At 48.9% G+C, this 27,692-nt stretch overlaps 1 protein-coding gene across 1 annotated transcript in view; it reads right to left on the bottom strand.

The window, feature by feature from the left end:
* The window catches only part of LOC148221348 (uncharacterized), a 42,721-nt gene that overhangs the window by 4,277 nt on the left and 10,752 nt on the right, over window positions 1-27,692 (bottom strand). Inside the window, exons 17-51 of the mRNA XM_088177878.1 lie at window positions 27,278-27,444; window positions 26,314-26,547; window positions 25,898-25,995; window positions 25,147-25,324; window positions 24,276-24,503; window positions 23,967-24,059; window positions 23,613-23,786; window positions 22,146-22,301; window positions 21,777-21,897; window positions 21,193-21,407; window positions 20,386-20,637; window positions 20,095-20,286; window positions 19,023-19,172; window positions 18,803-18,906; window positions 17,978-18,195; window positions 16,402-16,622; window positions 15,790-15,936; window positions 14,833-14,997; window positions 14,526-14,677; window positions 13,596-13,764; window positions 12,856-12,964; window positions 12,208-12,353; window positions 11,746-11,871; window positions 10,891-11,070; window positions 10,112-10,336; window positions 9,610-9,736; window positions 9,112-9,311; window positions 8,541-8,753; window positions 7,054-7,199; window positions 5,396-5,523; window positions 3,176-3,308; window positions 2,808-2,940; window positions 2,234-2,386; window positions 912-1,038; window positions 539-750 (exon numbers count right to left, since the gene is read on the bottom strand). Coding sequence (XP_088034004.1) covers window positions 539-750; window positions 912-1,038; window positions 2,234-2,386; window positions 2,808-2,940; window positions 3,176-3,308; window positions 5,396-5,523; window positions 7,054-7,199; window positions 8,541-8,753; window positions 9,112-9,311; window positions 9,610-9,736; window positions 10,112-10,336; window positions 10,891-11,070; window positions 11,746-11,871; window positions 12,208-12,353; window positions 12,856-12,964; window positions 13,596-13,764; window positions 14,526-14,677; window positions 14,833-14,997; window positions 15,790-15,936; window positions 16,402-16,622; window positions 17,978-18,195; window positions 18,803-18,906; window positions 19,023-19,172; window positions 20,095-20,286; window positions 20,386-20,637; window positions 21,193-21,407; window positions 21,777-21,897; window positions 22,146-22,301; window positions 23,613-23,786; window positions 23,967-24,059; window positions 24,276-24,503; window positions 25,147-25,324; window positions 25,898-25,995; window positions 26,314-26,547; window positions 27,278-27,444 — 5,792 coding nt within the window. The remainder of the gene's footprint in view (window positions 1-538; window positions 751-911; window positions 1,039-2,233; window positions 2,387-2,807; window positions 2,941-3,175; window positions 3,309-5,395; window positions 5,524-7,053; window positions 7,200-8,540; window positions 8,754-9,111; window positions 9,312-9,609; window positions 9,737-10,111; window positions 10,337-10,890; window positions 11,071-11,745; window positions 11,872-12,207; window positions 12,354-12,855; window positions 12,965-13,595; window positions 13,765-14,525; window positions 14,678-14,832; window positions 14,998-15,789; window positions 15,937-16,401; window positions 16,623-17,977; window positions 18,196-18,802; window positions 18,907-19,022; window positions 19,173-20,094; window positions 20,287-20,385; window positions 20,638-21,192; window positions 21,408-21,776; window positions 21,898-22,145; window positions 22,302-23,612; window positions 23,787-23,966; window positions 24,060-24,275; window positions 24,504-25,146; window positions 25,325-25,897; window positions 25,996-26,313; window positions 26,548-27,277; window positions 27,445-27,692) is intronic.

Below are 27,692 nucleotides of genomic sequence, written 5' to 3'. Positions count from 1 at the left end.
AAGGATCCAGTTTATAAATTTTATAGCTAATACATAAAATATATGTATTTTATAGAGCCAGGATCGTGCTTGCACACCACACTTTAATTTCTGCTGTTTCCTGGCTCCCACTGAAGGACTGGTGTGTGCACAGTGCTCACACCCTGGCTTGGAGCAGAGACTTTACCTGACCTTGTGTTTAGCTCTTAGTCAACTTTGAAATGATGGATTTAATTTCAGCTGGGTTTATCATGGAAATACATTGTCATTTTCTGCTCTCCAGCCAAGGAAAACAAAACCCTTGGTTACCTGAACTCTTCAAACAGGGTGTGGGGAGGAGCACGACTGCTCCTTCCCTCTCCTCCTGTGCAGGCAGGTCCTTGGCCAGAGAGCAAAGTGAACTTTGGGAAGCTCCACAGGAGCAAGGGGTTAAAGATGACAAAGCAGTGCTTGGGTGGCATTTCCAAAGAAAATGCTTGTTTAAACACACTTAGAGAGGACAAGACAGGTCAGGGTGAGAATCGAGGTTGAAGGTGGTGCCTGAGAGTTTTGGCTGTACCTGTGATAGCAGCCCAGTTGGGAGCCAAGTTCAGATCCCGCTGCTTCAAAATGCCATGTCTGGCCAGCTGGAACAGGGAGGAGGGCTGCAAGGACACGAACCCAGGGTCACAGCTCACGTTGGCTTCCTGCACTGTCACAATCAAGAAGTGTTCCTGAACGGAGCTGTCCCTGAAAACAAATGTCCCAGGCTCCAGGAAAACATGGGCAAACCTGCAAGAGAGAAGCGAGGAGGCACCAGCTGATCCGAGCTTCCTTCAGCTCCATCTGCGAGGATGGTTAAACACACCAAAATTTGGTGTTTTCACCACCGAGGACCTGCCGATTCTGTCAAAAACCCCCTCCCAGGTGCTGTTTCCCCCAGCAGGTGTTACCAGGAGATGTTGAGCTGGGTCTCCTGGACCAGGTGCTGCAGCCTCCGGAAGGCTCCGAAATCCCAGCCCGGGTTGCTGTTGTAGAGATGCTGCTTCTGGTACACGGGGAAATGGCTGGAGACACGGGCTGGGGGCAGGGCAGCACAGGGACACAGCTCTGAGCCAGCTGGGAAAGCTGGCACTGGGCTGGCACCGAGCTGTGCCACTGCTCTTACAGGGCCATGCAGAGAACATACATATATATATATATAAAAAATATATATATATAATATATATTTATTTTTATATAAAAAAATAAAAAATATATATTTATATATAGGATTAAAGTTATACAGAATATTAAAATTAAACAATCAGTATTAATCTTCATAGCAAAATTAAACATATAATGTCAATATTACTATTACTATCACTATTAATATTAATGATGTATTATAATATATTATACATATTAATGTGTTGTATAATACTAAAAATATATTATACATAAACATTATATATATAACACAATATATATAACATTATATCCATATATAACATTATATGTATAGATAATGTTATATATGTGTGACATTATATATAACATTTTATATGTAACATTATATGTATGTAACATTATATATGTGTGTAACATTATATATATATAACATATATATGTAACATTTTATATATATATGTAACATTACATATATATATATTTCTTCTCAGAAGAAAGAATCTAAGAATCTCAGGGACTTAACAGACTTTTTTTTATTTGTTAATTCAGCTGAGCAAGGTCTGATTTTATAAGGCCTTTCTTTCATAAGGCTTTACCTATATGCAACATCAGCTCATTTAATTGATTTTAATTACTGCCCCACAATGATTGATGCTAACACTGGACCAGTTTTATCTCACTCTACAGAAATTCAGTCAAAAAGTGAAAACCTGCAGGTAAGCCCCTGGCAGAGCCCAGCCTGCATTTCTGGGATGCAGGATGGGAAGGGATGGATCCATGCAGGATGGGAAGGGATGGATCCATGCAGGAGGAGAAGGGATGGATCCATGCAGGAGGGGAAGGGATGGATCCATGCAGGAGGAGAAGGGATGGATCCATGCAGGAGGGGAAGGGATGGATCCATGCAGGATGGGAGGGGATGGATCCATGCAGGATGAGAAGGGATGGATCCATGCAGGAGGAGAAGGGATGGATCCATGCAGGAGGGGAAGGGATGGATCCATGCAGGATGAGAAGGGATGGATCCATGCAGGATGCCCAGCATGGAGCCACTGCTCTGAACAGGTCTGGACACACAGATGTGCTCAGCTCCAGCCACACTCACCCTGGGAATTGATGCTGAGCTGGAAAAGGATGGTGTCCCCTGCTTGCAGACACACCACTGGGTTAGGGATGAGGGGCAAGGCCTGGCTGTCTTTGGGGGAACTCCTCTGGGCTCTGTGCCCTTTCTGCAGCAGCTGATCCCAGGAAAAATCTCCTTCCACAGGCAAGAGAAAAAACCAGAATGAGCTTTGCAAAGTGGGCAGTGTGTGGTAACACCCAACCCTCGGCAAGGAAGAATTATTTATTTTGGTTTTGTGGGTATTTACAGCTCACAAAGCCGAACCCATGCACCTGCCAACAGATTTGTCCCCAAATGGAGTTTCCTTCCAGTTCCCTGGAAATCCAAAATCCTGCAATCTCCATCTGACCCATTGCCAGGGAGTCACCCATGCAGTCAGTGAATTCCCCACTGTTTACTCCCAGACAGAGCAAGGTATTTCCCTTCTTTCTAAATAATTTGGGGCATCTAATAATGAATTCCCTCTGTGCCAGCCTGCTGTCCAGTGGCTGAACCAGCATGGGAGGAAATGGATGGCTTGGTGTGGCTGGAATTTGGGTTCTCTCTCAAGCCTTACCCGTGAGAAACACATCCAGAACTTCAGTGCTGGAGACAATGAAACCCAGCACTCCCTGGGGACTGAACAGCACCAAATGCACCCTCTGGCTGCTCTGCACGTGCTCATCTGGGCCCAGAACGTTTGACAGCTCCTGTGGGAAGCAGAGGGAACTCTGATCACTGGTTCAATCAGCCCTGGTTTGTGGTCAACCTTCAGTGCAGCTGTAAGAGGCTGCTCTAGGAGTTTCCCCCTATAATTCAGGAATTGTCGTTTCTCTGTAATGCAGCAACCCTTAACTCACCTGGAGGAGTCCCCTTACCCCACTGTGATTTCTGGGCTCTCCCAGACCTGCACGTTTAGGAAGCAACCCCTCCCTCCACACCTACCCTGACTTGCCCCTCGCTCGTCCTCAGCAGCAGCTCTCTGTGGCTGCCAAAGGCCAGGGAGATGCGTGGGGCTCTCAGCAGGCACAGCTGGTCACAGAGCTCCTCAGCAGAGATGTACTGCTTGCAGTGACATCTGCAAAAGGGACAAATGTGTAAGAGCCTGACAGAGAGATGGAGGCTTTCAGCCAGCTTTTATAATGCTGTTTATTGCACAGACGAGGTCACAGCAGCTGAGGGTGGTGGGTGAGCCCAGAGCTGCTGGCTGTGGCCAAGCTGTGTGTCCTGAAGCCCCTCTAGTTCTGGTTACAATGCATTATAAACTTTTCATTGCAGAGCATCTGAATACATGACTACCAATCAACATCATACACAATGCCTTTTACATTTACATATAACCCATCCAAACTTCTAAAATTACCGTATTATATCAGTGACTAGTCAATCATCAGAGTTAGTAGTCACATGTTAAACTTTGGGACTTGTTCTGCAGTGGAAATTTCTGAGATCTTTTCTCTACTTGCAACATTGGCTTTCTTGTTTGCCTGTGAAAATCCTTTTGTTTGGTAGAAACATCTTTTGTTGGAGGTGGGTTTATCCTTTGCTCAGAGTCATAAAATTCCCTTCCAATTCACTTGCTCTTTGCCTTCTAGTTACCCAGTCAGACTGGCTCAGCAATTCTGTTCTTCTATATCAAAACTTGCTTTTATTCCTATAGAACCTTCTGTACATCTGCAAAACTCCTCCATTAAATTATTGTCCTTTCCAACACAAATCCTTGGTCAGCCCTGACCCCTCAGCAAACAGCTACAACAGAGCCCTGCTCTCCCACAGCCCACAGGGTGGATGATCCTCCTCTGTATCCATGGAAAAAAGGATGGAGCAAACTCCCTGTCCATCAGCACCGTGCCTGCTCTTCAGGGCCAAAATGTCACACTTCAGTAACAGTGCTTGGTTGGTGTCTAGCAGAAACCACCTTCACTCCTGTAACAGAGCATTCCACCCCTCCCCAAAGCTCAGCTCCAGGAAAATGGTTGAAAGAATCAGAATACGATTTTGACACGCCAGATTTCTGTGCAACCCAAGCCAGGGGGAGGTTTTGCAACGCAGAAATTAATTCACAAAGAGGAAAAATGTAACATCATGTGACAAGAACTGGTTTCAGCATCTCCCTGCCCATGGCAGAGGCTTGGAACTAGAGGGTGTTTAAGGTCCTTTCCAACCCAAACCATTGAAGATGTGAAATGGGGGATAAGGATTGATTTCTAGTTGGAATTATTTTTAAGATCCCTTCCAACACATACCATTAAAGATGTCAAAGAGGGTGGGATAGGGGTTGATTTCTAGTTAGAAATAGATGATCTTTAAGGTCCCTCACAACCCAAACCATTCTATGATGATTAAAGGCGTGTGGGGAGGAACAAGGATTGATTTTCTCATTTCTGGCCTGAATCTAACAGAGCGACCATCCACGTTAGAGGGGCTCAGCCTGAGGTTTGTGGAAAAGTCACACACCTCAGAAAATGTGAGCTCTGTCCACCCTCCCCTTGTCACTGGGTGATTGTGGAGTCTCCACCCAAGACACAGAACCACCAGGTAATGTTGAAAATGCAAGAAAGATACAAATGTTGAAATCCAGGGAGATGAACAGCACCAGTGACTGAGGACTGAAAGCACGAACCTCCACAGACAGGAACTCAGACAGGGGGGAAATGATGCCTTAAGTTTTAACTTTCACATTTTCCAGATTCTCTACTGCATTGGTATATCACTCTGAACTTCATACAAAGCTCTCCTCAACAGCTCAGTCAGATAAAACAATCCTTTTCCAGCCACCTTTACATCTCCAGGCCCAAAAAGTGCAAACAGCACCGAATTGAGGAGAACAATCTGGGAGGATGGGACTGCAGAACCTGGAGCTGGAATTGGACAATGAACCCCAGGATGGAAATGGACCAAAACTGATAAAAGTGTGAAACGTTGTGGCTACACATCTTGGGTGTATTTGTACTGCCCAAGGTGAATCCTTTGATGGTATTTTAATAAATATCTGCTTTATTCCTTTAACACTGTCTAACCTCTGTTCAAGGCAGCCTCTTTAGGCATCACAATCTCCCAAAAGAAACCTCCCGCAGCCCAACCCTGCCACGACCTCATGGGATCAGCAGCTCAGGGCTGATCTGAGGGGTGTTTTTGGGGCGGGGCTGTGCCGGCAGGACTCACATGCCCAGCTGTGCGTGGAGCTGCCCTCCCGCTGGCCCGCAGGCGGGAGCGCAGTCGTGGCGCTCGGGGATGGCGCAGCGGCGTGTGGATGCCAGCCGGACCTGGCCAGGGGCACACAGCTCGTCCACCTGCAGGAAAACACACCCAGACAGGCTCCAGAGCTTCACATCCCTAAGTTTTCCTCCTCCCCACTGCTGGGCTTCACACATTCAATGTAAAGGCAATCCTGACGCCTTGAGTTTGAGCTTTCGGGTTTTCCAGATTCTGCACTGCATCGGTGTATAACTCTGAGAAACTCCATATCAAGTGTTCCCAGCTCTCCTCCCAGCTCAGGCACACCAAACAATCCTTTTCCAGCCCCACAACCAAGGACACGCTGCAGCTTCAGCCCCAAAAAGTGCAAACAGCAGAGAACTGAGGAGAGAATCTGGGAGGATGGGACTGCAGAGCCTGGAGCTGGGATTGGACAATGAACCCCAAGATGGGAAGGGACCAAAACTGATAAAAGTGTGAAAACTCCTGACCCAGGGTCCATCTTGGGTGTAGCCATGCCCAGGCTCTTACACTGCCCAAGGTGAATCCTTTGAAGGCTTTTAATAAATCCCTGCTTTATTCCTTTAACTCTGCCCAGCCTCTGTCCTAGGTAGCCTCTCCAGGCACCAATCCATCAAGGAAAACATTGAAGAAATCACACAACCATTCCACCTCCCAACCCTTCATGAGGTTCTAATTTTCTTCAACTGTAAGAAAATACTTGAAAGAACCAGGATAAAATTTTGAGCCTCTAGATTGCTGTGGAACCCATGCCAGGAAGGAGTTTTGCACTACAGAAGTTCTTTCAAAAAGAGGAAAAAAGTGGCATCATGTGAGATACAAACAAGAATTGGTTTTAGTGTCTCCCTGCCCATGGCAGTCTTAAAGAAGATCTTCATATTAAAGGAGATTTAAATTCCTACATCTGTCATCCATGTGAGACACTGTGCTCCTCCCATTGCCCTGGCATGGAAGGATCCTTTACCTCCATCCCTTATTAATTTAAATTTAACCTCACAAGGTCCTGATAAAGAAAACTCCTACAAGAAAGAGCAAAAAAAAAAGTCTATATTTGGGTTAGCTCCAATATAAATGTCAATGATCACAGCTTAAGGCTGTGGGAAAACCCTTTAATAGTGGTGAGTAAAAAATGACCCCCAGAATCCTCCAGTTCCAGTATGTTGATGATTGAAAGTTCTCTGCTTCCATTGTTATCATTGGTTCCTTTTTGCTGCAATAATTTTAATATTCCCAATCACCCTTCTTTATTGGAAACCCTCCCTAAACCCCACCCTAATTCCTCCCCTCCTCCAAGTTTATAAATACCCCTGCCATGCCCTAACATCTTTGGTTTTTTTACAATTTTGTCCTCATGCATGGATCAAGCCTCCCTGTACCATCTTTCCCAGGTCGTCCAGTACAAACTGCTTGACTTGCTGTTTGTTATTTTCTAGTATTAAAGTTTGTCAGATCACCGAGTTCAGTGAAGCCTGCAGCCCTAACAGCTGGGCTAGGAAGGACCAAAGGACCACCTAAAAAATTTTTTTTTTGGCTTAGCTTGAAGCCTGAGCACTCCCCCTATGCTGCACATCACAAAACACTTTTGGTTCAGAGCCTGATTTTACCTGAGGTCGGCAATCCTGATCGCTGTTGCTGTCGGGATCTTTCTTGCCTCTCTCATCATAATAAACATAACCAGCCTGGCAGATGCAGGAGGCATCTGAGGGCTGGAAAGCCCTGTTCAATCCATGGCAGCTACAGCTGGTGGCACCTGGGGGAACAGGATGGATTTGGGATGGGGAATACAGCCTGGAACAACTGTGCTGGAACCCTGGAAAACTGGGAATTTTAGGCTTTCTATGCTAACAGGCACTGATCCACAAAAAACCACAAGTTTTGACCTGAGGCTGTAGAAAATGTTCCAAAACTGAATAATAGAATCAGTATTCAAACTACACACTTGTGGTCCAAGTGTGTAATATCACATAGTAAAAACTTTAAAGTTTGAAGTTTTAGAATATAACAATATATATAAAGCAAGATAGAGGTTTTAAAACAGAAGTTTCCTTCTTTTTCACTTTCTTCTTCATGAGTCTAAATAGTATTTTTGTAATTAAATAGCAAAATCCACATTGCAAATCACGAGTAGTTAGTTATTAAATTAAAAGTAAAAATAATTTAAATGTTAATTCTTAATTTAACAGTTTAACCCTTAAAAGGTTCTGTAAAAAAAAATACATCTCCATTTTTAGCTTGTTAACTGAAAGTACTGTAAAACTCACTGTAATATAAACAAGAATTAATAAACATCTAAGTCCAAACAAAAAATACTGTCTCTCAGACATAAGAAAAAAAAAAAAGGCAATAGGAAAGGAGCAGCTCCTATGCTCAGAACTCTTTATCAAACCCCACAGCTCATTTCAGGCCACTGTGGAGTCTGTGCCCCTCTGCCAGGGCAGAGCTGAGCCAGCTGGGGCCAGCCTGCACCACCACAGCCTTAGAGCATCTCCTGCAGCACCCACTCAGGCAGAGATGCAGAAAGGCCTCGTTGGCAGCAGGGGTTTGACAAGGTCTCCATTAATTTGTAAATTAAGGCTCCGGATGGGGAAAGGACCCAGCCAGGCAGGGCTGCCCAGCCCCTCTCTTGTGCCCCAACAGCCTCAAATCCACCTGATTTGAAACACTGGCTGAGGAATAAGCACTCTCTACTTTCCCAGTTTCCAGCCTTATCCCACTTTATCATGCTCTCAGTGCCCAATGTTGGCTCAAAAGCACCCCTAGATTTAATTCAATATTTAATACAACCCCCCCAAATCGTGGCTAAAGTGATCTTGGTGAAACTCCACCACTTTCAAAGCCATGATAGAGCAAGAATTAGTAGAGCTGCTCAGCTCTCCTTTCCTTTAAGGAGATCAAACCCCCTTGGGTAAGAGGGGCAAACAGAGAGCTTTGGGATTGGAATTTGGAATTGGGATCCTCCTCCTGGGTGGGACAGGGGAAGAACAGCTGGGCATGGGCAGCACCCCCAGCTCCGGGAGGATCCCAGGGCTCGTGGAACATCGGGAAGCACATTGAACAGAGGGGAAAATCCCACTCACACACAAAAACTCACCTGGCTGAGAGGAAGAAGAGCTGCCACAGGGGAAGCAGGCAGCCTGGGCAGGGAGGTGGTTGAAGGTGCCAGCAGGACAGGCCTGGCAGTCCCCGGGGTGCTTGGCCAAGTGGCTGCTGCCGTGGGTGCCCGGGGGACAGGGCAGCGGGGCAGGGGACAGGGCAGGGCAGTAGTGGCCACGGGGACAGGGCTGCTCCTGGTAGCTGTCACTGCCTGGGGAAAAGGGTGGCATTAGGGACCCCAGAAAGTGCTGAGAGAGAGGCAGAGAGCACTTGCTTGTCCCAGTGATCCATCTACACACGTCTCTCTATACTTAGCCTCGAGTCTATATAAATACACACGTGTGCAGATCAGTGTTTTTCAGTCTAATTCATATTCAAATATAAATCTCAGTTTTTCTTTCCCTCAGCTCTTCCACCACCTAAATCAGCAGTGAACCCACGTGACAGCCCACACCAGGGTTTTATAACTGCAGAGGATTCAGAGCTTTGCCCACACAGAACTCAAAACTCTCTGCTCCAAACTGCAGCTGCTATTTGCTGCCCCACTCCCCCGTGGTGGCTGAATTTACCTGGTGGGCAGGTGAAGCCAGCTGGGCAGGGCTGGCAGGGCTCTGAAATGAGGGGGTCACTGCGGAACGTCCCTGCAGCACAAACCCTGCAGAATCTCTCGGCTGAGCCCCTCAGGCCAGGCAGGCTGAGGGCCATGTGCCCTCCTTCACAGGGCACCGGGTGGGCACTGCCCGGGGGGCAGTAGTATGGGAACACACACCTGGCAGTCACAACAGGGCAGGGAAAGGAAAAAAAATCTCTGAAAACGATTTCTGGTTCAATGGTCAGTGAAAACACAGAGCAAAACTGAAAGTGATTCTCATCTGATTTCAAGCTAAGCAGAAACTACAAATCCCTCTCCCTGTTCAGTCACCAAATCCGTGACTGCAGCCACCAAGATTCCTTTGCTTTAGCAGCATGCACAGAGGTCATGGTTTAGGTTGGATCCCAGGCACAATTCCCAATCCTGGGTGTTTTTAGGAACTGGAGGCTGGCTGTACCAAGCCCCAGGTACTCACAGCTGCTCGGGACTGGTGTAAGTCCAGGATCCCTCAGGGCAGTGGTAGCCAGCAGGACACAGGGGAGGCTCCCCTGTCACTGCACCACAGTAAGAGCCAGGCCTGCAGGGCTTGGGGTTTACTGACCCTGGGGAGAAATGGGGAACAGCATTGGTGTGGCATTCCCACAGCAGGAGAATCTGTGTTTGGGAGGCACAGAACAAGGAGGCTTTTCCAGAAACTCTGTTTTTCCTACAGCTCCCAGAAGGGCACAGAACTGTTGGGAACCAGTTTATTTTTCAGCATGGCATGCTGACACCTCAATGCCCAGCCCTGCATGAAAAGTTCTCCTTCTTTTCCAAGCCCAGACCACTTCCTTGGCAACCTCAGCGAAAATAAAACAGGGAGGGCTGAGAGGGATCATGGCCATGGAGAATGGGATAAGAGTCACTGCTAAATCCCTGCTGATCCATCATCTAGGCTCAGAAATGGCTGGGAATAAAGAAAACAAAGGTGGTGTCACCTGCTGGGCACTCATAGCCAGGTTTGCAAGGAATTCCCTGGGTGTTGGGGAGCCCTGTCTGTGCTGGATCCGGGCAGTAATATCCAGGTGAGCAGGGATCACACTCTTCCAAGGATTTTGCACCAGGCTGGATCCTGGAAGTGCCAGCTGGACAGAGGAAAGTGTCCCCTTTGCCAGGGCACCAGTAACCAGGGGGGCAGGGAAAATCCTCAAAGCTGGTCAGGCCTGTGGGGAAGAGAAGGGAGTGAGGAGAGGAAAGGAGGGAGGGTGGCCAGGGGGAATTTGGGAGAAAAACTCATAGGTGGCTGTGAGCAGGAATTCTCTCTCCCTTTTCCTATCTTATCCTGGGGAATTTTGTCACCCAGAGGAGGGAAAGGGAAGGAATTTTGTCACCCAGAGGCTTGAGAGGGAAGGAATTTTGTCACCCAGAGGGTGAAAGGGAGGGAATTTTGTCACCCAGAGAGGTTAAAAGGAAGGAATTTTGACACCCAGAGGCCTGAGAGAGAAGGAATTTTGTCACCCAGAGGTGGGAAAGGGAGGGGATTTTGTCACAGAGAGGAAGGAAAAGGAAGAGGAATTTTGTCACCCGGAGAGGTTAAAGGGAAGGAATTTTGCCACCCAGAGGGTGAAAGAGAAGGAATTTCTTCACCCAGAGCAGGGAAAAGGAATTTTGTCACAGAGAGGTGGGAAAGGGGAGGAGTTTTGTCATCCAGAGGGTGAGATGGAGGGAATTTTGTCACCCAGAGGAGGGAAAAGGGCTGGCTTTGCCCCCCACTCACCTGACAGGGGACAGTGGTACCCTGGCGGGCAGGGCTGGCACTCTGCCAGGCTCCGGGCTCCCAGGTGCCCACGGAAGGTGTGGGGAGGGCACTCCTGAGGTGCCAGCACACTGCTGTGGTCACTGCCATTGCTCCCAAAGCAGAAGTGTCCCAATGGGCAGGGATGGGCTTCAGAATCCCCTAAAAAACAGAAAAAAAGGGTTTGAGGGGTGTCCCCAGTGCCACTGGAAGATCTCTGCTCTGTGCCCTCCTGCACCATCCCAGCCCCTCCTCTGCCAGGTGGCACCCAGGGATGTCACTGCATTCACAGGTCACTGCCTCTCTTCTCTGCAGGACTCATCACTGCCACGACTGCCCCACAATTCCACATCTGACATCCAAGCCATCCTCTGGGACCGGGGGAAATGGGGTGGGAATGGGGGAAAATGGAATTGGATTGGGAAAAATGGGAGAAAAAGGGGATGGGATGTGGGGGAAACGGAGCTGGAATGGTGGAAAAGGGGATGGGATTGGGGAAAATGGGATGGGATGGGAGGAAATGTGGGGGAAACAGGGCTGGAAAAGGGAAAATGGGGCTGGGATGGGGAAAATGTGGGGAAAAAGGGGCTGGGAGGGGGAAAATTTGTGAAAATGTGTCAGAAGGGAGGAAAATTTGGGAAAATGAGGCTGGAATGGGGGAAAATTGGATGGGATCAGGAAAAATGGGATAAAAAGGGTCTGAGATGGGTGAAAAAAGGGGAAAAACAGGGCTGGAATGGAGGAAAATGAGGCTGGGAAATGAGGGATACACAAAACTCTCCCTAAAAGCAGCTCCCATCCCCTCCCCTCCCTTCCCTCAGTGTTTCCCACCCAAACCTGCTTTGCACCAGTGGCCTGGTGGGCAGGGCAGGCAATCCTCCCTCCTGCCAGCCCCTGGGAGAGCCCTGAGAGTGTTGGCAGGACACGGTGTGGGCACCTCAGAGCCCTCCAGGCAGTAGTAACCTACACAGATGGGTGGAAAAGGGAGAAAAGTAAAACGTGCAAATCCTCCAGTGGCAAAAACGACTGAGCCAGAGTCTGCTTTGCTGTGGGATGAACTTTTACAGCTGTTGGGAAGCCAAGAACCTTCAAACTCTTCTGGATTGGCAGCTCAACACCATAAATTCCTTTTTGATCTGGCTCACTTTGGTTGGAAAGAGGCGAAAATGAGGAAATCGATGAGCAGTGCTAATTTTAATTAGCTATAACGCAATAAACGATGCAATATATGATCTAATCCACGTGGTTAGCAGCAAGTCAATATTGTGAGCTGCAGATATGACTGAGCTCCTCACCCACCTGCAGGACACAGCCCTGCACACACCTGGCCCCAGCGGCAGCCGGCCAGGAAGCGCCAGGAGAAGGGGAGGCCTTGGGGAGCAGCCTGAGAGCTGCCAGCCAGGCAGAAATATCCAGCTGCACATTTCCCTTCCAGCTTCCCGTGCCTGCAGCAGAGAGGAGAACAAGGATTTGTGAACAATGGTCGGTGTAGCCTGAGCTGCTGCTGCTGCTGGGTCGGTGCAAAAGCAGAGCGTTGACGCTGTGTGAGGTTTGCAGTGAAAAATAACTTGTGGTGTGAGAGAGAAAATAGACACATTTTCCACGTAAAAAGTGGCTGAAGTGAGCCAGTTCAAACGTGAACGTGGCACATTGCTGTAGATGGAATTGTGGGTGATTTTCCACCAGGCTGGACTTTCTGCATTTCTGCCATGATTTCAGAAATGCCACCCACACGTCCTGCAGGTGCTGCTTTGTACCACAGCAATGATGCCAGGCTGCTTTTGCCCCCCAGGATTCACAGATCCAGAGCCTCTGTCCCCAACACTGTGCTAAGCTCGTATTTCTTTCCTTTGTGTGAGAGAGGAGCTGGGAAGAATTTGGATGAAACAAGGATGTCAAAGTGCTCCAGAGGAAGGGAAAAAATGCCAGGGTGAAGTGAATCCTGACCTGCAGTAGTGGCCAGGGAGGCAAGGCAGGCATTCCTTCTCATTCCAGAGGCCAGTCACGTTTTTATGAGTGAAGGTGCCTTCAGGACAGGTGAGAGGAACTCGTGTCCCTGAAAGGGAGGGCACAGAGACAAAAGCAAACCTATTTAAACCTGTCATTTTTTATACATAAAAATATAAATATAACATGTAATTCATTTAACCTATATATAAAATAAGTATATGTAATGTATAAGAGATAATACATGAGATAATACATGAGATAATATATTATAGATAATATATAATAGATAAGAGATAATAGATAATACATAATGGATAATGGATAACAGATAATAAATAAGATATTGCACATTATTTATACTATATTATATATGAAAATAAACATATATTTTAATGATTATATTAAAACATATTATATATACAAAATATATATATTTCGACTAGAATTTATTTAACCTATATTTAACCTATAATTTAAAATAAATAAATAAATATTACATAACTAGATAGAGGAATGAATGAATGAATGAATGAATGAATGAATGAATGAATAAATAAATAAGAGTGTTGTGGTGTGACAAGGCTCTGGGGCTGTAACAAGTGACTCTGAGGTGGCCACTGTGCCACGCTGGCTCATTGCCACCTCCTCATCACCTGGCCCGGGGGAGGCACTCAGGATTGCACATGGCTGGGGTCCCAGGCAGGCACACCTGAGCCCTTGGCACGTGCTAGAGTTACCTGGGGGGCAGTAGGAATGAGGTGGGCAGAGCCTGGGGTCCCCTGCTACCAGGTCCTGGCAGTAGAATCCTCTGTGGCACGGGATGCAGGAGGCAGAGCCTGGGGCAGGCTGGTACTGCCCAGCAGGGCATGGCCTGGGCAGGGCTGTCCCTGAGCCACAGAAGTGACCCTGGAGAGACAAGGGAGAGACAGAGATGCCTTTTGGGCTACCTAAAAACAGAGATAAGACAAAATTAAGAGAATAAAAAGCAGTTCTATTTATTGAAGAACCTTCAGGTACATTTAGGGCAGACAAACCAAAATGGACAATGGGTCACGGGTTTGCACACTTTGATAAGTTTGGGCCATTTGCATTTTGGGGGTTCATCTTCCAATTCCAGCTCCAGGTAATGAAGTCATTTACCCCAAGTTTGCTGCCCCCAACTCCCTTTTGTTTCCATCTCTCAGGCCTGAGGCAGTGAGGTGTCCTTGATTGCCAGGCCTGGAGAGGAATTGTTGTGTGTGCCCCAAATGGGAGAGCAGCAGCTCACACTGGATATGGAGTTTAGAGTTCTGCACTAAAGAACTGCAGGGTTACAAATGGATGAAAAATAGAAAACATAAAAGCTAAAATCCTAAGGCATTATTCCCCCATTTAGAGGCTAAGCAAGGCCTCTACCTTGTCAAGTCTCTATTCTAAATATCTACTAATAGTATGTATCCAACAGCAGCATTTACCTAACACAGCAAATATCTCCCAAAATTATGGTCTGGATAAATTGCAGAATGTCCCAAAGCTCTGTGTGGATGTGACCAATGTCAGAGTCAGCTGTGGGTGACCCTGTGGGACAGGAACAGCCCTGCCCAGAGCTGGGTTACCCTGAGCCAGATAGGGTTACCCTAAGCCTAAGCCTAAGCCTAAGCCTAAGCCAATCCTGAGCCCAGCAGTACCTTGGGGCAGGGCAAGGCCGTGGGGCTGATGGCGCTGGAGTTTGCTGGGCAGTAAAAGCCCTCGGAGCAGGGCCCAGTGGGAGAGCTGAGCCCCGCGCTGGCACAGAACGCCCCGGGGTAGCAGGGCACACAGCTGTCCTGGGAGCCACCTCCTGAGGGGACACAAACACAGGGGACAACACCCAGGGCACTCCCAGCACCAGCACATGCGGCCACCGTCACTGGCAGCACGTGGCCACTGACCTCAGGGCAGCTGGCCACCGCTGAGGTCACCCCAGGACAAACCCACTGGGGAGGTGACACTCACCTGTGGCGTTGTTGAGGGTCCCGGCTGGGCAAGGAACTGGGGAAGGAGTCCCCTGGGGACAGTAGTGGCCCAGAGGGCAGGGCCCGCTGAGGGGGAAGGCGGGGGTCCCTCGTGGGGTGGCGTGGGTGGCTCCTCCTTGGCAGAAGAAGCCGGCCGAGCACAGCCCTGGGCACACGGGGAGGCTGCAGCACCCGGGGCCGCTCCTCACGCCCCGCACAGAACCCAGAGCCCGTCCTTGTCCTGGGTTATCTCTGGGCTGCTCACCTTTCTTTGCCTTTCCTTCTCCCCATTAACCCTTGGCCTCCATCCCTTTCTCTGCTCTGGCCTCAGCTGCTGTTTGCTCACCTTATCTCCTCCCTGACTGCTTCCCTACATCTGCTTCCTGCAGCAACAATTCTGCCTCTCTTCTTTCCACCTATCCGGCCTGCAGCTTTGGCCCAAGGACAATTGCTCCGTGCATAAATGGGAGGGGAAGGATTTCAGAGGACAGAAATAGCAGAGATAAAATGTTAAGCAAAGAAAGAGAAAGCAGAAAAAAAACCTAAGGGAGACAGGGAAAAGCAATGCAGTGACAGAAATAACTGTTAAATAAAAATAATAAAAACACCAGATAATAATAGTAATAAAACCAAAATAAAATAATAAGTAATAACAAGTAATAACAAATCATAACAAATAACTACTACTACAATAAAACGTTAAAATGTAATGATATTCTAATAGATGGTACAATGATATTATAAAGATAATGATATAATAATAAATAATAATAATAAAACCAAATATAATAGAACCAAACTAAATGCTCAGTGGGAAGAATGAAGCCGAGAATAAGAGGAGGCTGATAAGCACAGCCACAGGGTGCCCTGCAATAACCTTTACCCCATTCACAGAGATGTTCCCATTTCCCCACATCCCCCAGCCCCACTCTCCACCCCTGGTACGACCCCCACTCACCATCAGGCTCCCAGTTGGCCTCTCCCCTGCAGAACCTGCCCACGGGGCACTGCCTGCAGGCTGTGGGTGCCACTGCCCCCTCCAAGGGGCTCAGAGTCCCCTCGGGGCAGGGCACAGGGACAGCAGTGCGGGCTGGACAGAAGTAGCCTGGGATGGAGAGGGCCAGGAGATGTTCATACAGGTAAAACCTTATCAAATAACAGCCTTGGTACCCTGGTAAAATCACGGCTCAGGCCTGCTGTTCTGGCTAAGTACAGCTAACAGCTGGCCTGATCAGCTCCTGTAAGAAAAGATCTGCAACTCTGCCAAGGAAAACTTTACCCCTGTGAAACATCTTCTGTTCAGGAGACAAGAATGCAAACATGGTTAGAGAGGGAAGTTTTTGGCAGACATGAACACTAGTTAGTAGTTACTAACCAATGAACTGAGTTGCAGTAAGTTACTAACCAATTGGAATTAAACACGATGCCTTCAGAAAACCATATAAATATAAGCGATATTGTGCATGGAGAAATAAATATCTTATCTGTCCTTACAACGAGGAGACCCTGCTCACAACCAGGGGGAGAAGGGGGAATGCTGGGGAGAGGACTGCCAGTCCCCAGTGCTCACCTCTGGGGCAGGTGAGGGGCTGCACGGTGCCAGCAGTGCCACACGATGTGCCAGCCGGGCAGGGCAGGCAGGTGCTGGCCCCGGGCACGGGGCTGAAGGTGCCAGGCTCACAGGGCAGCTCCAGCCCCGAGCCTGCCGGGCAGTAGGAGCCGCTGGGACATCGGTACCCACGGATCCCATCCGAGGGGCAGGGAGAGGAGTTTCCTTCCAGGCAAACATAGCTGGAGAGAGAGAGAGAGAAAGAGAGAGAGAAAATCCACCTGGAACAAGCGATCCCAGAGCCAGCCCTGGGAAATGCAGCTTGGTTCAGTTATGCCAGCAACTTCCCCCCTACTTTGTGCCTTGAAAATCCTGGGAAAAGGGTTTTTTTTACACCACGCTGCCTGGAAAGTGTTCTCATTCTTGAAAAAGAAAAAGCCTTTGGAAATAAAAATAGTTTTACTTCAAAACACAAGGCCCAGGTGTTCAGTCCCTGGTGCCTTTGCTCAGCCTCTTTTTATCCCCAGTGCTCTCTTACTTCCCTCCAGCCCCTCACAATGAGCAAAGATGAAGAAATTCAGAATCCACGGTGGTTCTAAGAGCTGAGCAACAAGGAAAAAAGAGCTGTGATCCCATTGCAAGTGATGAAGTTTCTGGAGAAAAAAAGTTCCCACTCCTGAAGGCAAATGAGTGTGAAAGGAATAGCACTGAATGAAAACCAGAAAAGCAGCTTTTTTTTTTTTTTTGCCTGAAAACAAGGCCAATTCCAACTGAGCAGCAGGATGCTGTGTGATAAAGGTACTGAAAAGCATCAAACTGCTCCCTGTTGAGGGACACAGATTTTGGAAGTCAAGGGTCATTTATAATTTATAATTTGCATTTCATTACCATCCAGCTCAGAAAACTTTGATCATTACTGTTACAGCTAGGCTGTAATAACTTTTAGGGTTAAATGAAATTTTGGGAAGGTCTAAGGTTCTGCTAGGACAGGTCAAATCCCTCATATTCCCAAGAATAATAATTTTCAGTCCTTATCAATGTAGCCCTCATTGTATTCTAAACAAATTTCATTGTGATTTTCTCTGCTCCATTCAAGAGCCAGCTGCTCCCAGAAATCTCATGAAATCTCATTACACTGCACTAAAATCACTTCTAAGACTCTCTTACACTTATAAAACAAATCAGATTTCTGCAGCCTCTTGCCCTGAGGAGCATGAGATGGACAGACACTGCTCAGGGCACTGCACACAGCCTGGGAACGTGCCTTGTCCCTGGTTCTTGCACCACCTTGTGGGAGAAGAGGACTCAGAAGGGAAAAAAAAAGGTTAAAATTCCCAGCAAATGTGATTATGGGGCTAAATAAGAGATTTGCACCAGCAATTGATTTATAATAATGTTTTTGTTTCACTGAAAACAGAGAAAGAAGATTTGTAAGAATGTCAGGTAAGCGTGAAGAGAACAGAAGTGTCTCTGAAACACCTACAAGGAGATGCCACACCCTCACCAAAGGGCTGAGGATTTGGAAATTTGGATGTCCCTTGACTAGAGCACGCAGCAAGGCTGTGCTTGGTCACTGAGCAGTGCCAGGGCCACTCACCCTGGGTCACACAGCGACGTCTGGGCCAGCTCAGCCAGCCCTGGGCCACTGCAGACCCTCCCGGCTGGGCAGGGCTGGCACTGCTCCTGTGCCCCCAGCCCCAGGGCGCTGGACAGGGACCCGGGGGGACACGGCACGGGGTGCCCAGTGCCAAGGGGACAGAAGTGGCCCACGGGGCAGATGTCATTGCCAGGCAGGGCGAGGCTGGAGGATTCCACCTGCATGAGGAAAATACAGGGGGAAAGGGTCACCAGGAGGAGATTTGGCACAGAGAGAGATTCTGGGCAGGGCACGCAGGGGCTGAGTCCTCCAAATTGCCTGATTCTGAAACTAAACCAAGACTATGGGCATAAAAAGGGTCCTGGCCCCTGAAGGGTGGTTGTCCTGTCCCTGGTGGCATATTTTGGAGGAGATGTCAGACCTCGTCCTCCAGTGCAATGTAGAAATGAAAGTGTGGCCAGAATTTATCCATGGTATTCCAGCAGACATCAGGAGCAGCATCCCTGCAGCTGAGAGAGCAGAAATGCTTGGAAAACATCCCACCAGCAGCCAGGAGATGGTGACAGACCAGTTCTGATGCCACCAGCAGGCAGGAGATGGTGACAGACCAGTCCTGATCTCACCATTAGCCAGGAGATAGTGACAGGCCAGTCCTGGTGCCACCAGCATCCAGGAGATGGTGACAAGCCAGTCCTGGTCCTACCAGCAGGCAGGAGACGGTGACAGACCAGTCCTGGTGCCACTATCAGCCAGGAGATGGTGACAGACCAGTCCTGGTCCCCAGGTGCCCAGATCACTGTGCTCCTGCTGCTGCCTGGCACTCACCCTGTGCTTGAAGGGGGCTGGGCTGATGGCTGCCTTGGCACAGTGATAACCTGGGTAACAAAATCCAGAGGGCTGGGACAGCCCTGGAGCTGAGCAATACATCCCTGAAACAAAGAGAGAGCCATGTCAGGGGGAGGGGCTGCAGGGACCGGCAGGGGAGGGGGCAGTCGTGTGAAAAGAGAAATCATTTGCACATTTCCTGTGCCCACTCCCTTCTCACCTGCTGGGCAGGGCTCGCAGTCAGACTCGCTGGTGGCACCAGTCCTGGGCCCAAAGGTGCCCTTGGGACAGGGATGCTCCGTGCTGAAGGTGGTCCCTGGCAGGCAGAAGTGGCCAGCAGGGCACAGCTCAGGAGTTTGTGCTCCAGGACCTGGGATACAAGGGAAGCAGCTTGTCCATGAGGGATTGTGACAGGGAATGACGTTCTCCATCAGAACCAGCCTCCCCTGGTTGTCCCAGACACAGGGCACAGGGAAGCAGATCCCCTGGGCCAGGAGGATCCCCGTGGGTAGCAGTGGGGTCTGGCACATGATGATACAGAACCTGGTCCTTCAGAACTGCTTTTGCTCACATCAGACACAATGGAAACCCAAAATAATGATCTCCTTCCTCATACACTTCATTGCGAAGTGCCAATTCTCTGAAGTTCAGCTCAGAAAAAAAGAGCATTTTACTACACAGGTGAGTCAGTCCTGAATTAAATGCCTGGGGAAAACAAAGGCTTCCCATTAAAAACCTCAGCTGGGATTCTGAGGCTCTCAGTTGTGGTTCCAGCTCACATTAGCTCAGCCAAGTGATTCCTTCCCTGTTGCTTCAGCTGCCCACCTGAGAAAGGAAAAGCCCCTGTCCCCAGGAAGGTGATGGGTGAATTTGTTACTGTCAGAGTGACCACAGAGGTCTCGGTGCTGGGGGGAGCAGACAAACATTTTGTGCAGGCAGATGGTGAGAACCTCTGAGCAGGAGCATCTCTGGCTCATGGCCAGACCAAGAGCTCCCTGCCAGGAATATTTGTTTCCCTGCGAGGCCAGAGCCATGTCAGACATGCACAGGAGCTGCAGAGGAGGTTTTACAGCAAACAGGGAGTTCTGCATGACCTGAGGCTGCTCCCGAGGACCCAGCAGGACTTTTGGAATTAAAATTATTTGAGGCATTTCTGCTTGATGCAAGAAACCATCACTGACTAAAAACGATGTGGGGCACTCAGTTTGTTCTTGCTGGACCCAAAGCTGTCAGAAATGAAGCTGTGGTGGGTGATTTTCTTTCCTCCCTCTGTAACCCCAGCACATCCTCACCGCTGCAGGAGTGCCCAGCTGGGCAGAGCTGACAGTCTGCTGCCTGCCCTTTCCCACCAACAGGGCTGAAGCTTCCAGGGCTGCAGGGAATTGGGAATTCGGAGCCTTCAGGGCAGTAAAAGCCAGCAGGGCAGTGCCTGTGGTCTGGCTGTGTGGAGCCAGGATCACAGAAATACCCAGCATAACATGGTCCTGCAAGGAAAAAAGCTTCAGTGTTAGACTCGAAACAGAGAATAGAAAAAAAATCCAAACTGGGAGAGAAGAAGGGTGTTGGATGTGTGCAATACCCACCAGAAACAGCAGCCAGACCTTCTCCTTGGCAGAACTTCCCAGCAGGACAGGGCAGGCAGGAATTCTGGAAACCCATCCCAGACTGGGGCAGGAAGGAGCCGCTGGGACAGGGCTGAGGCTCGGGGCTCCCTGGAGGGCAGAAATGCCCTGCTGGGCACAAACCCCCTGTCCCATCACCCACAGGGTCGGGCACACGAGCCTGGGAAGTGCAGAAATGCCCAGACCAGCACGGGCCACTCGGGGCTGAGAGTCCTAAAGGCAACGAGCATCAGGTCAGATGAGCCAGAGGCAGCCTGGAAATCACAATTTGGGACTAAACCAATCCTAGAAATCCTACAAATAAATTTTAGGACTAAAGCAACCAGACAATCCTGGTCACCACGGTGATCCCAGAGCCTCCTGGCCAGTCTGGAGCTCTGTTAGTTGAAAGCTCAATCTGGACTCTCAATATTTACTCACACAGCTGATGAGCAGAAAGATAAAAGCCCAAATTGTTTCCTAAATCACCATTTTAGAGGAGGCTGATCATTTTAAGTCTTTCCACTGAGAGACAAACCCAAATGAGTCCTTGCCCCCAGGCTGCTTGATTTCTGGTTTCAAAACCTCGGCTAGAATAAAACCACCTTGATCTGCCTTTAATTTAAGTTTCAAAAGATGGTTTGCAAAAAACCCTTTAAAATCTGCTCAAGGGATCCCAGAAATCCCTGCAAATTCTCTGTACCGCTTGGATGAACTGCACAGAACACTTCCCTCACTCCCAGACCCAAGGCACACGAGGATTTTGTTTAACCCACACACAATTCCCACCTGCCCTGGCACAGAATGTGCCCCCAGGACAAGGCTTGCAGTCCCTGGGGTTTGCCAGCCCGAGCTGGTGGCTGTAGGTGCCCTCTGGACACGGGTACTGCTTGGCAGCCCTCGTTCCTGGTGGGCAGTAATGTCCTGCTGGGCATTCCAGGGCTTTGGCCACACCATGGATGTTCTGCTGGGCATCACCTGGGTGCTCCTGTGGGGCACAGAACCTGCCAAAAAATGCCAGTGCTTGTGTTCGCCCTCTGTTCTGCCAGAGCTAAAAAACTTGGTGCTCAGCAGTGACCACACAATGAAAGGGAAGGAAAAACCCGTGGAGAGCTCAGGTGTGACCTGCCAGGATCACCCTGCCCATCCCAGCAGGCAGAACTGCCAGGATGGATTCCCTGGGACACTTCTGTGTGGAGCAGAAAATGACACAGGGAAGGGAAAGGTGGTGTGAAAACAGAAACAGGAAAACCGTTCTTGTGTATCCAAGTGTATCTTGTGTGTCAAACACAGAGCAGCCTGAGGCAGGGGGAAACACTCGTGGTGATTCCTCAGAAAGCATCAAGGGCAAGGAGCAGATCCATGTCACTCACATTCCTGCTGGGCATGTCTCACAGTGGCCTTTCCCAGCCTGCTCCTGGTATTCTCCAGGGGGACAGGGCACGGGCTCTGGGCTGCCAGGGGGGCAGTAGTGACCCACAGGACACAAATAATCTGGGAGCAAAACGAGAAATACCACAGTCGTGAAAATATCTTTATTTTTTTCAGCTTTTTTAAATTTTCTTTATAAGATCCCTTATTTTTCATACTTCTTACTATTACTCAATAATTTACCCCGTGCTACTTGGCATAATTTTTGGAAAATGCTTTTCACCTCAATAGTAATTTCTAAACTGTAACTAAAACCAGATTTTAAACTGCTGCTGAAACTCCTGTAGGTAAAGAACTTAAGGAATTCCTACCTGAGTGCTGGTCTGACACAGAGCCTGCAGGGCAGAACCATCCTTCCTTACACAAACCCTGTGGGGATCTCAGACCGTGCTGGGAGCAGAACCAGCCCGGGGAGCAGGGCTGGCAGTCCTGTGCTGAGTGACCACCAGGATGAGGCAAGAAGGAGCCTGATAAGAAAAAAGAAACAAAAAAAACCCCAAAAAACAAAACCAAAACCAAAACAAAACAAACAAAATCACATTACTGCATCCTCACCCACCCCTCTGAAATGGTTGTGGGGGGATTATCTGGATCTCAAAGCAGCAGCTCACACAGGAACTTTCTGGCTGCACTTGTTCCAGAAGATGCAGAAGGATGCTGGTTTAGGGAATTCCCAAAATCCCTGAACTCCCTGGGATGAGAGCTTCCTATCAGAGGGGCTGGGAGAGGCTGCTGCTGACTGCTGAGGTGAATTCCTATTTCTTTCTGGACTGAGCAGTGCAGTCCCTTGCTGATACAATTACAGATTTAACCCAGGAAAGAAGCAAATGTTGCACAGCCTCTTATTTAATTGACCCTCTGTGTCATTAGTGATGCTGTTAATGATCTCTGCCTGTGCAGGGGGGTGCAGAGGCTGTCCCATGTGCTGGCTGGGTGACCTCCTGTCCTTCAGGAGGGCTCAGCAGGACCTTCCCTCCCCACCAGCAGCTCCAGGGACACTTCAGCCATTGCTGTGTGATTTAGGGCTCCAATACAGCAGCACTGGATTCCCATGTTTGGGGAATACAGGAAAGCTTCAGCACAGCCTGGGAAGGGGCTGCAGAGCCTCAGCTGGGCTCTGGGGAGGGGAGTGGCAGCAGGGACCAGCTGACACCTGTTGGAACCCAGAAACCTGGGAATTTTGAGCTTTCTGTGCTTTCTGACACTGACCCCCAGGAGAACACTGCTTTTGACTTGATGCCTTGGAGAAGGCTCCAAATTTGAGTGATGGAGTTAAAATCACGGGTGTGGAGTTAAATAGAAGTGTGTGATTTCACATGGTGAAGGGTTTTAAATTTGAGGTTTTTAGAATATAGTAATAGGTATGAGACAAGATGGAGGATGTTGGGTGGTGTCTCTTTCAGTGTTCTTCCTCCTTCTTCATGATTTCAGGTTGTAGTTTCTGGTTGGACAATTAGTGTCACACTGAGGGTAATGGGAATTTGGTTATTGGGTTAAAAGGATAAATAATATAGGTGTTAATTCTCTATTGGACTGTTTAGCTTTCAGAGACCTTGTAACCAGCTAAATTCAGGTCTCCATTTTGCTCACTTTTAGCTGGTAGCTGGAAGTGTTGCTGAACTTTCTGCACTTTAGATAAAATTTAATAAACAACCAAGCCCAAACACGACAAAATCTGGTTTTTTTAATCCTGGCTCACAGTGAAGACAGAAGAGACTCCAGACAAACCATTAATTAAGTGATGTAAAACACCACAGCATTACAGCCACCAAACCTACCTGGGGGACACGGAGATGGGGAGTGACTCCCTGCAGGACAGAAGTGGCCTTGGGGACAAATGTCTCCCACTGCTCCATCCCTGGGGTCTGGGATTGTGGATCCTCCCGTGCAGTAGAACCCAGCCTTGCAGGGCCCAGATGGAGCTTCCAGCTCTGGGCTGGCACAGAACCAACCTGGAGCACGGGGCAGAATCAGGAGCAGCTTTTGGACACAGCAGCAGCACTCCCAGCATGAGGGACTCAGGGATCCCAGCACTGGGGTCACCTGTGGATCCTGGAGAAGGGGAAAGGGGACACAGGCACCAAAAATCTAACCCCAAAAACTGTGGCATGCAGGAAAGACTCAGCTCCTACCTGGAGGGCAGAGAAGAGGAAGGGATGAGCCAGCAGGACAAAATGTTCCTGCTGGGCACAACCCAACAGGGCCTGGAGCTGGAGCTGCCTTTCCTGTGAATGGGAAAGACACAGGGTGAGCTGAAACACGAGAATTGCAAACAAAAAATTCTATTTTATTGGAATAGCTCAGGAAGAAGAGAGCTAGGGCACTGAACTAAGGAAAAAAAAAAGGGAAAGAAAACCATCCTGAACCTGGCTGGTGACCCTAATATCCTTTAGGTGACCCCAATAACCACAACCATCACCCTTTGCTGTTCCACTCCCTACCAGAGAAATTTCCAGGATACATTGGTTTGCTTGATGTGGATCCAGGTGGACAAAACCACCCAGGCATGCAGAGTCCATCTGGCCTGGCCAGGCCTGGCCTGGAACAGACCCTTCCAGGAGGGCACAGCTGGCACTTGGAAGCATCCCAGAGATTCAGGGCTTCACTGTAGGTTCCAGGGGGACAAGGATGCTGCGTGGCAAATTCTGTGCTCCTGGGGCAGTAGTGACCTAGAGAGAAAAGGTGATTTCATAATGGATAGGAAGGCTGGGAACAGCCTAGGAAGGATTCCCAGCCTGCACACGAGGAATTCCCTTCATCTCTTTGTGGGAAGTGAGGCCTTTTCAGGGCTACTTAAAAACAGAGGCCAGACAAAATCAAGAGAATAAAAAGCAGTTCTAATTATTGAAGGGCCTTCAGGTACATTTAGGGCAGACAAACCAAAATGGACAATGGGTCACGGGTTTGCACACTTTGATAAGTTTGGGCCATTTGCATTTTGGGGGTTCATCTTCCAATTCCAGCTCCAGGTAATGAAGTCATTTACCCCAAGTTTGCTGCCCCCAACTCCCTTTTGTTTCCATCTCTCAGGCCTGGGGCAGTGAGGTGTCCTTGATTGCCAGGCCTGGAGAGGAATTGTTGTGTGTGCCCCAAATGGGAGAGCAGCAGCTCACACTGGATATGGAGTTTAGAGTTCTGCACTAAAGAATTGTAGGGTTCATAAATAGATAAAAAATAGAAAATTTAAAATCCTAAAGCATCAGAAGGACTGACCCCAAGCCATGAGTGTGGGCACATGCTGCAATTTGTCACTGCTCTGACAGCTACATCCCATCAGGGGTGTCAAATGCACCAAGGTGCAGCCAGACCCACCTTGGGGACAATCTGTGTAGTTGCTGGAGGCAGAGGTGCAGTAAAATCCCTCTGGGCACTCCAGGCACCGTGTCCCACTCCAGGATGGGCTGTAGGTCCCTGCAGGGCACGGCTGGGCTCTGCTGCTCCCCTCCTCACAGAAATGCCCGGGGGGACAGGGACCTCCACTGGGGCTTGGCTTGGAAGGAAAACACCACAGTTAGAGCCTAAAAACTCCTTGTGTGCAAAAACATCTGAGTCAGACACAGGTTAAGAGAACCAGACAGTCACCATGAAATCCTGCTCTCACCCCTCGCTCCTGAGGGCTGCACAAAGCCAGGGCTCAGTCTTGTCAACGTCTTTAAAATTTCCTGCTGAATTTTGCCTCAGAGGAGGGCTGGCAGATGCAGCGTTCTAATCAAACTCATGAACCATTAACCTCTGGAATTTTAATGTGATGTGGCATTCCACGCTGCTGCAGCAGCATCAACATGCAAAGACAGAGCTACTTTTGCTTAGATTTTAAATGTAAAGCTCAAGGAAAGCCAGATGTGTTTTGTTCTCTCTGTTCCCCTTTCACTAGCAATCAGCCACATGCACCTCATGAAGGAGGCAATGCTGAAAGGGAGAGTTTAATGCAGGGCAGGAGAACTCAGGTGACCTCAGTTCCACAGATATTTTATATATTTTATATATTTTATATATTTTATATATTTTATATATTTTATATATTTTATATATTTTACATTATTTCCACCACAGCTCAGCTTACCCTGGGAGGTCTGGGGGAAAGGCTCCCTCCACTGCAGTAGAACCCAGGGTCACACAATCCAGTGGGAGACACAAGTCCAGTCCCATTGCAGAAATAACCTGAAATTAAATCCAGAGAATGATGTTGGTCACTCCAGACAGCAAATTTGGGATGGAGAAATATTCATCGTGTTTGATTCAGCTGCAGAGAGCAAGCAGCACTTGTGTCACCTCTGAATGTGGGAACATCCAGAGAAAGGGTGGAAAGGAAACCTCTCCATCTCCACTTTACTGAGGTGGAAAAGTGGCAGATTGAGTCTCTGTCCTCTGCCCAACACCTCAGATCAGGAAAGCTGCTCAGGATTTCCTGCTCCAGAGCCACAGGAGCCCTAGAAATGGCTGAAATCTCATGAAGGAGGATTTTTTTCAGTGTTTTACCTGCATCACACAGGAGGCAGTCGTGCATCCCAGTGTTCCCAGTTGAGCTGCTGTAGCGGCCAGGAGGGCAGGGCAGTGGGGAGGCAGAGCCCAGAGGACAGTAGGATCCTTGGGGACAAGTGTTCCCCACCACAGCATCCCTGGGGGTTGGACTGGCAGCTCCTCCAGTGCAGTAAAACCCGGGCAGGCAGGGTCCTGTCACCTGGGACTGCCCAGGGAGGGCACAGAAGTGCCCTGAGAGAGCAAACACGGTCATCAGGCAGGAAAAAACAGGGCTGGAGTGGGGGAAAACGGGGCTGGAATGGGATGGGATTGGGGAAAACGGGGCTGGAATGGGGGGAAATAGGATGGGATTGGGGGAAATGGGATGGGATTGGGGTAAAACGGGGCTGGAATGGGGAAAAACAGGGCTGGAATGGGGGGAAATGGGGCTGGAATGGGATGGGATTGGGGAAAACGGGGTTGGAATGGGGGGAAATGGGATGGGATTGGGGGAAAATGGGATGGGATTGGGGGAAAACGGGGCTGGAATGGGGAAAAACAGGGCTGGAATGGGGGGAAATGGGGCTGGAATGGGGAAAATGGGATGGGATCAGGAAAAAATGGAATAAAAAGGGTCTGGGATGGGTGAAAAATTGGGAAAAAAGCGGGGAAAACAGGGATGAGATGGAGGAAATGGGATGGGATTGGGAAAAAAAAAACAGGAGAAAAAGGGGCTGGGAGAGGGAAAATGTGGGGAAAACGGGTCAGACGGGGAAAATTTGGCAAAATGGGGCTGGCATGGGGGAAAAGGGGCTGAGATTGGTAAATCAGGGATACACAAAACTCTCCCATCCCTTCCCATCAGTGTTCCCCCCAGCCTGCTGTGCAGCAGAGAAGACATTTGAGGGAGAAAAGCACCCTGTGGACATCAGGGACACTCAGCACCTGCTGTCACCACCTGAGAGAGGCTCCTGTGCCTCACCTGGCTCACAGGGGCTGCACTGGGACCTCAGGCTGCTGCCAGGCTGGGGGCTGTAGGTGCCTCTAGGACATGGGAACTGAGCTGCAGAGGCAGTGCCTGCAGGGCAGTAATGCCCAGGGGGACATTCATTCTCCAAAATGGAAGAGGAATTCTTGGGGCAGAAGAACCTGGGCCAAAGAGAGAATAAAAAAAAATAAAAATAAAAATGAGGGTTTTGGCTTCTGTGCTGGGTTGACCAGAAAAGGGACTTAATTGTGCATTTCACTGCACTCTGAGTTGATTCCTCAAATGCCAAATTGATGGCATAATTGCAAAAGCCACAGAGACGTAATTTTCTTAACTTGAATCATAACACATCCAAGCTGTGATTCATCAACTTGTAAAAGCTAATCAAGTTCAAATCCAGGCAGTAATT

The sequence above is a fragment of the Sturnus vulgaris genome, chromosome 23 (assembly GCF_052056855.1).
Source record: "Sturnus vulgaris isolate bStuVul1 chromosome 23, bStuVul1.hap1, whole genome shotgun sequence".
NCBI lineage: Eukaryota > Metazoa > Chordata > Aves > Passeriformes > Sturnidae > Sturnus > Sturnus vulgaris.
The sequence above is the reverse complement of the archived record's forward strand: the minus strand, read 5'-3'. Positions and strand labels throughout refer to the sequence as shown.